General features: G+C 36.7%; 1 protein-coding gene across 4 annotated transcripts in view; it reads right to left on the bottom strand.

Annotated features, from left to right (window-relative positions):
• Window positions 1-1536: 1536 nt before the first annotated feature.
• ANO3 (anoctamin 3) overlaps window positions 1537-8899 on the bottom strand; it is a 223808-nt gene continuing 216445 nt past the window's right edge. For all 4 annotated transcript variants that reach the window (XM_076343847.1, XM_076343848.1, XM_076343849.1 and 1 more), the window contains exon 27: window positions 1537-8161. In XM_076343847.1, the coding sequence (XP_076199962.1) occupies window positions 7979-8161 (183 nt within the window). In that variant the 3' untranslated portion in view covers window positions 1537-7978. The remainder of the gene's footprint in view (window positions 8162-8899) is intronic.

Genomic DNA, 8899 nt, shown 5'->3' with positions numbered 1-8899 from the left:
GAACCTAGCTGTTGCTTTTGCTGTATCAGGACCATCTTTATGATGTAGATCAAGGTCAACCTGGTCCTTGAAGTTACTTCCCCTGCCTGTGTTCATGCCCTACCTCTGGGAACGGTCCCAGGACATTCAGTCAGAGAACAGAAATAGCAGTCTGTAAATGACACTGCCTTGCTTGCACAGGACAGTTTGTCAACAAACTGAGAGTTAAGTCAATATTTCTGTTAATCCCTTTTATGCCACTTTTATAATCTCACAAAAGCTTACAACTGAAGTCTGGCTGGCAGCCTGTTGTCTCACATGGCATGCTTTCTGGTCATGCTTCCATTCTTGATATGGATACCAAGGCAGACGCAGAAACTCAGTAAATAATACTATTGTATCATTTATATCTCATGGCCACACACATTATCGCTTACGTTATAATAAGAGTCTAACTATCATGCTTAAGGATGTAAATAATTCCATAGTGCAAGTGGTTCAAAACACCAATGTGAAGCTACATAGTTAGATATTGGATGAAAAAAACCTCTCTACTGTAGTTGGAGGATATCTGATTCAGAGACATCTGTGAAAACGACCAAGTCTGCTCTGAATACTTCTTGAGATGCTTACTCAATGCTACTCATTGCAGTATTCTTATGCTCCGCATGCTGGAAGATGCGTAGTTTGCATTTTTCAGTATTTTTTCACAAGTTTAGCAACACCTTTACATTGGATTCACTACAGACTTAGTATCTTTCCAAGTCCTTTGCCACAAAAGAGAATCTTAATTTGTCCATTCAATGTCAAAAAAAGTGAGTTAGGTTGGCTAGAATTGCATTCTCTCAAAATGTCTTTGAAGAAATATCCTGAAGAATTTCTTTTTAACTTCATATTTCTGGACTAGTTTTGTTTCAACTAAAGCTGCTCATCGAGCCCAAGCGTTTTCTGTATTTGTAAAGGAGCCAGGCATTTCACAAGGTTTTACTAAGTCCAACATGTGGATGTATGTATGACAGCTAAAATCGTTAATCAGTAGTTCATTATTCAGTCTTTTGCCAAAATTTTAAGGATGTGGCCTAGCAAACCTGGAATTCAGAAAAATTACCATTCTGATTAAATACTGAAGTCAGCGTAGTTTACAGTTTTCATCTTATCTTCTCGTTTGCTTTACGTCCTGCGCCACTGATCCTTCCAGAGGAGAGCCAGCCTGTGCACTTGAGTTGAAAAAATGAGATTAAGAAACTAAGAACATATAAGTTCTAAAACAAGAGCTTAAATGTAAGAAATTGTTAGTCAACAGTGAAAGCAGTAGACCATAAATGATTGAAAATTTGAAAAGTGAGTCTATATGTGCGCCTTGACACCACAGTAAGTTGAGTATTTAATTGTTAAAAGTTAAATGAGTGCCCGAGCCAAGTTGAACCCTTAAGTTACTTCCTTACAATACTATGGTTTGAAGGCAGATGAGTACTTGCTTTTCAAGTGTACGATTTTTTTTTTTTTAAATTAACTTTGAATATTTGGAATAATGAAGCTCAAAGTCTCTTTCAAAGATATCCAAGTTTATTACTGAAAAAAATGCAATATTCAAATGTGTATGATACAGTAAGTAGTTGCATTTGTACATGTAAACCTTGATAAAGTAAACAGCATCTCAAAGACAAATTTATGCCAAAAGTGTCTTACAATAGTTAATCAGATCAACAACTTTTTCCTCAGTGAATTTTTTTAGTTCTGGGGTACATATCGGCTTGTAAAAGTAATCTAAAAACACAAAAGAAACCTAAAGCTGACAGGCCAGAGGAACTTCTAGCTTGTAGTGCACAAAAGTCAATTTCTCTGAAACGCTCTGTGGTACTGTAATCTATATTTTAAATATTACTTACAAAGTGTGAATTTATGAATAGAAAAAATAGTTGAAATTTTATTCTCATTCCTTACTTAGAAACCAAGTTGTATTTAAATATTACATAAATTTCAAGTATATACACATTTTAAGAAATCTCTTACGATCATGATATTGCAAGTTAGCCAGGACTATCAGAGTAAAAAATGACTGAACTAGGTTATTCAGTTAGATTTTACATGAGATTATTTCAAAGAACTGAAATTTCAGTGATACTACTCTAGGTAAAAATTAGAGCCAACAGTTTGGAAGATTTTTCAATACAAAACTGAGTCATCTAAATAGAACACAAAATAAAAAGGTGATCTTAATTTTTTTTTTCAATATTAACAGAAAAATCCTTGTGTTCTCAGTGTTTAGAATCTTATTAGCTTTAGACTGCATTGAGTTTAATCCTAATTTCTCACCCAGTAGCATCCTAACAATAACTCATGGCAATAATAATGCAAACTACAGAGAACATATAACATTATCGAGGTTATGGCAAAAAGTTAGAACGAGCCAACAGAACTAACACAAGGTAATTTCCAGTGCAGTGAGGAGGGAATACACCATTAACATTTCAAGACTAAATCCCACTCCTGGATTAAAAAAGTTCCTGTATAACATGGAATAGCAAAGTGATTTCTCTACAGTTCCTTGTTGTGCCATTAGAACTTTGTGCTGCTGTGGTAACATTGTGCTGTCACGACTACGCCAAAATCATGCCAATACCGATTTCTGGTAAATGTGGTTGCAATGTCAATACTAGAGAAAAATTGTCAGTATGAGTCTATTCATGTAAATTTAAAAATGCTAGGATTGTGTAGGGTATTTAGGATGCCTGTGTGCGTGTTGGGAGGGACATAAGGAGCGCAAAATGTAGCGCTTGGGAAAGTGGCTGAAGGGACAGATCCAGAAGCGGATGGCCTAATGGCACACGTAGGTGCACCCCATGCTTCCTTGCACTGCTCCACCCAATCCATACCAACTTGTAAAAAGCACCAGACAAACTAGTATTTGTGCACTTTCTGCTTTGGCTTCTCAGTTAGGGACATGCAAAAAGAGCCTGCAAAAAATTCTGCAGTTACAGAATTGCCCTGGAAATGGGACTGTCAGCAAAAAAAGCATCATTTAATAAAACACTGAGGGATAAGTAAAGAATGGGCCAGAGGAGAAAAGGAAAAGGATCAGGAGGGCTGTCACCATGCTCCAGCTTCAACCCCTTGTTTTGCAGAACCTGTCGGGGTTCTGGAGAAAAACTTGCTGAAGTGAAGAGGAGCCCTTTGCTTCCTCTGCTCATCCCCAGCCTCAACGTGCCGGCTTGTTGCATTTTACCCCAGTAGAACACGGGCTTTGTGAGCATGAGGTTGAGTACAAAAAGACTTAGGGATCTTTTAAAGCTGTTGAATTTTCCACAACAGGAATTTAGGTTTGCAAGTCACTTGAACACTTTCAAAAAGTGTCACTGTATGCATTTTAGTCAGAGAAAGTATGCATTGGAACTAACAAAAGAACAAATCTGTCTAAATGTGGAATTCTGTTTGAATTCTAGTGTCAGCCTTAACACCAAATAAACATTATTATGAAAGGCTGGCGGTATATGTTTCAACCTTTACCCCCAAATAAGGAGCATTAGTAGTTTATGAGGATTACAAAAAATAAAATGCTTCTGGAAGTACTACTGCATTGTAAGTGATTGTTGATACCACTATTTTTATCTCTGTCCCTTTTCTCCTATGTAACACTTAATAGAAAATGTGATTGCTTGATTTTCCTTTAATTTTATTGCCTTCAAATTTAGCTGTTTGTATAAAATGAGCCATTTTATGGCCAAATCAATGGCCATTTATTGATATGGCCATTGCCCAGTGTACGTAAAAAAATCTAGTTTATAACAGTTTTAATGAAAATTTGTGACATTGTAAGTTAACTATGTAAGAACCATTTATTTTCATTTTATGGACAAGGATCGTTTTCAGTTAATTAAAATGATATAATGCTTCTAAATATGTATATACTAATTTGTCCTTGAACAAACTGTGATGTAATGCGAAAGATTAAAAAAATCCCATGATGCCACACAGGCCTTCGCAGGTAATGCCCCTGGATCCCACGGCTCCAGAAATTCTCTCTGGCAGCACTCCCATTTGGAGTCTGCAGTGGAAGAAGCCACAGCTAGGAAACTGCAGATGTGCACTACTTACATTAGACTGATCATCTTAGTGGCACATTAAGAATAAAATATCACCAAAGTTCTTGCCTTTCCCCATATTAACACCCACCCTAAAGCTGTGTTTCCCAAGATATTTTTCCTTCTGCAGAACTTTCATGAAGGAAACCTCAGGAGATTTATGAATTTATGCATTAAGATATGTACCTATTAACCTATTTTCACCAGGCCCTCAAGACATTTTTCTTTTGAGCTTTCAACAGGACACAATTGAGCCTAACTGATCCTCAGAACACAATTTAAGACAAGTTGCTGTTGGAAAAGGGCATAGCAACAGCTGATGTGCGTTCTGTAGTAATGAAGATACGTACTTCCAAAGAAACATCTAACAAAAAACTACTTATCGTCCATCATCACTATGGATATTTTAGCCTTTTCATCATCAATATTAACTTCAATGTTCATCTAAATTTCCTCTATAAATCCTTTAAGAAAGAGGGATAGGGAAAAAAGTATAAAAAAAAATAATCACGTGGGTTGCCTTGTTTCCAAATGCCCGATCACTATGCTGTCTTTCTGGTAAGGAAACTGAATCACAGCGTAACAGAGAGCCTGTGCTCAATCTTCAGGCAACCCTGTTAGCGCTCAGTTGTGAATACTGAGTTCTTAATGCATCCCTCTATATGGAGGTAGACTTTGAGCTGTAAGAAGGAACCTCTCATTAGGATGGCTAATGAAGCAGAACTCTTTTTTCCTTTTTTAGTCACCAGAATTCAGATCTCACACATTAGGCACAAATTTAGAATGAAAAGTCATTAGAAATGAGATGTGTATAATGTTATGTGGACTTTTTGCTATTTCTGAAATGGAAATTTCTTTTGTCTGACTCAAGACACGGAATTTGGTTAGGAATAATTAAGACATTTTGGACTAATCCTTTGCATTTGAAAATATTTAGTTGCTCATGCAGTCTCTCTAAGGGCGCATGCATAGAGCAAAGTTGTCATAGATTAGATAGATCTGCAATGATCTAAAGCATTTTTGCACAAATTGAAGTTCTAAAGCTTTGTCAGATTTCACAAATGCAGCTTGCATGCAGAGTCTATTCATACTGGTCATTTGTTTGGAAAGACAATATTTAGAATATGAAAAGATCATTCACCATTCATAAAATACATTATTCCTGAGGACAGTGTGTGCCTTATACTTCAGTAAAATAACGTGCAGTCAATGCAAACAGCACACTAAACGAAGTCTAGCAAAAAGTTTTCTCAGCTTAAGCAAATGGCTAGATAGTGGCAAAACCTTTAGACATTGTTGATGTCCTCCAAAAATAAAGGAACACACACAGTGCTTCTCCAAAACTTCGTGTGCTTTTCCAGTGCGTAAAATGCACAATGTCAGATCTACATACTTGCCTTTGATATACCCCTATACACCAGCATTGAAAATCATTAATAATATATATATTTAAATCTCAAATACAAAAAGGTTTTCTTTCCTATGTGTTTTTTAAGTCCAATTGGAATTTGCCTAAGTATGTATTGACATGTGCTGATATCCACAAGAGAAACAGGAAAGTATAAAACAATCAATCCATATTTCTGATGTTTGCCTAATTTTATCCTGTATCTTTATACCTTGGGCCAGCCAAGGCATTTTGTTTTGAGAGAAAACATTAAAAAGAGAGTTCATCTGTGACCTTCTGAAGAACTGAAGGACTATCGCCATGTGGCACAGAAACAGAAGCTGTGACACACGGTTAATGCTGTCAAACAGTGCTTGATATTCCACAGAATGAGACACAATAAATTAAACCAAACGGTGTGATTCTATAAGCACTGAGGAGACTGCATTAATTATTTCTGATAAGGACTCCTTGAGGAACTTAATGCACAACCCAGAATACGAAGGAACAAAACAGCCTTTCCAAAATATGGGAAGCTGAGTTCCACCAGCCCTTTATGACAGAACTAATGGGTAATATATCTGATTAGACCATACCTTTCAATTTCTTTCCTCCTTTGTCCAACACTGTAAATACTCCTATAGTTGCCTTGTCTGGTCACAGAGAGCTGGAATTAACCAAGAAATCTCATGAATATGGTGAAACGACTAAAAAGAACTTAACGTCTGATGCTAGGCCCCCTGGATACAATACCTCATACTCATCCACTTTGATGGGCTCTTGACTCTTAAAATTAATTTTCTATGGCATAATAAAATAAAATGATAGTGCTAATACATGCAAGTGAATACTGGAATCACACTTTTTCGTTCAATAGGGTATTGTAAATAGTAAAAATTCAGGTCTTTTCATATCTGTCAGCAGTGATTTTGCTGCAGCTTTATCCCTAAAAATAATGTTAAAATTTGCAGCCTTTATAGTTACTGTGCTTCGTTGACTCTCTGTTTTTTAAACTTTTCTCATCCAATGTAGAGAAGCATTATTTAAAATTGTACAAGAGAAACAGAATGATTGTAACTCTGTTTCTCCACTCCCTTCTCTGCAAGTGAACCCTGAACACTTGTTTAAATTAAGTGCTTATCTTGTCCTACATTATGGAATGTTAGTAATAGACAATTTCATCACCAAAATGTGACTATAACCATAAGCAACACTGCTGTATGCTGTACGCACATAAAACCTGAAATTTGATTCTTTATATGAACATCTACCTTTTATAGAGATTTTATCCAAAAAGCCCCCCAAAACTGTAAGAAGGCATACAAATAATAATAAAAAAAATCTAAAAGTAACCACTGTGTGTGTGTGCATTTATATACAATCTGTATACATATCTGCCTGTATCTAACTCCCATGCTTTGACTTACTTAGGCCAATAAAAGAAGTGCACATTACTGGAACGTTTACTATTACAATAAGAAGAGCTTTGTTATAAAGTGCTCTGCTTCTCCTTCCCTGAACAAGCAAGTCACAATGTTATACTGTATGTCTGATATATATCTGCATAAGCTTGCATACTATAAAGAGTTAATTGTATATTCAGGACGAAGTCACCGTAAGAGAATATTTCAAGTCAGCATTCTGTGAAGTCATGGAATCATTGCCCAGACAGGTCAAAGGGAACAGTAACACAGTTAGACATCTGCATGCTACGTCAGAGCATGAAAATGACAGTTCTTTCAACCTGGAAGCGTGCGGAGGTGGCCTTTCTGCACACAAAAGTGGAAAGACAACTCAACAGCCATGTCTTTTTCAAATATAGCTGCAATGTGGGCAATGCGATGCGTTCTCTTAGTGCTGCTGTTTTCTCTTTGAATTTAGAATTTTTGGTTTTCAACTAGAAGGATAAATTAATGACACTGATGTGCAAATCTTAAACTGCATAGTATATATTAAGCAGCCATAGACCCCTTTTTTAGGGTAGGACCACATCCACAATCTCAACAAGAGACTAGGACAAACCTGACAAAACAGTAAGCCTGAAAGATCATTTATATCAAGTTATGGCCACAAAGGCAACAACTGCTCTTTTCTTCAGAGGCATTACAGATGGAGCTGAGCAATCAGAAGCTGTAGAAGTAGTGGATATCATGTAAGTTGGTTTTAGTCATGCCCTTACTGTGTAAGTTCACAGGTAATTTTTTATTTTCATTACGCCATTAGCATCCTCATGAACAGCATGAAAATTCATTGCCTTTTTTTAAACCAGTGTGTCCAAATTTTTAATCTGTCTGCACATTCCTGAGTGCCAATTCTCCTTGGTGCTCACCACAGACCAGTTACAGGTAAGGCTTTTCACTTTCTTCATCGGAAGCATCTATTTTCCAGTTGCCACCAAAGCCTGCAACTGTACTGCCCAGCAAGAACATATATACACCGCGAATCTCACGCACTGATGCCAGACTCTGACTTCGTTTTGTAACTGCACCTTCAGTTTCCAACCAGTGTTTTTGTTGCAGCATGGTAGTGACTAAGGCCATTCATGGTGATACTGTTTCCCATTCTTTTTCCTTTCTCTCTGCAAATGCTCCAGTTCAGCCTCATACATCATTTCCTGGACTAAGTACTTCTCCCTCCTCATTCTGTCACACAAGTCTTTGGGCATGTCTGGAATCAGGTAGGCAATGAAAGACTTTATTCCAAAAACAAGGTGCTGAAAAGAAGAACAAAAATAATTGCTTCAAAGATGCATAAATATTCATTTCTAGGACCACATTTTAGCGCCTAAAAGTCTGTGGCAAAACTGGAACTGAGATCCAATTCATGACTGAAAAGCAACTCCTTTGTTTTTTTAATATATACACACACACACATATGGGAGTAAATGAGTGGTCTATCAGAAATGTGAACATGCTGAAGTCTTCTGAAAAGTAAAACTAGGGGTATAGCTAGTGACCTAAATGAAGATGTGACTGCAGGATATGCTAGTTTGAATAACAACAGCAAACGCTACCTACAAGCAGTCTTTGTGAAGAGCTTGTAATCGAAGTAAGTAACCAGATTCCTGGACAGTATGAAATACGTTCTTCAAAGTTAGTAAACACATTTCTACTTTTATGTTAGGCTAGAATCGCGTATCATTTTCCTGACACAGATTTTAACTTGTAATAACTGCACTTAACATACACATAAATTGCACTTCTTTTTCAATAAAACATGGAAGATTTGGTTGGGAACAAACATGATGTATAAGATGACTGTTAAAGAAATACCATTTTGGAGGAACTCTAAAATCTGTGCATGTTCTGTCAATTCAGTTTGAAGCAGCTGATTGACAACAGTTTGGGGAGGGCGATTTTTTTTCTCTCTCTCGACCGTAATGAACAAGCAGTTGATGATACTGACAATTTATTTATGGGACTACTGTAGAAAATCAACTCGGACTTTAAAG

Source organism: Aptenodytes patagonicus, chromosome 7 (genome assembly GCF_965638725.1).
Source record: "Aptenodytes patagonicus chromosome 7, bAptPat1.pri.cur, whole genome shotgun sequence".
In the NCBI taxonomy this organism is placed as follows: Eukaryota; Metazoa; Chordata; class Aves; order Sphenisciformes; family Spheniscidae; genus Aptenodytes; species Aptenodytes patagonicus.
This window is presented reverse-complemented; position numbering and strand designations above follow the sequence as displayed.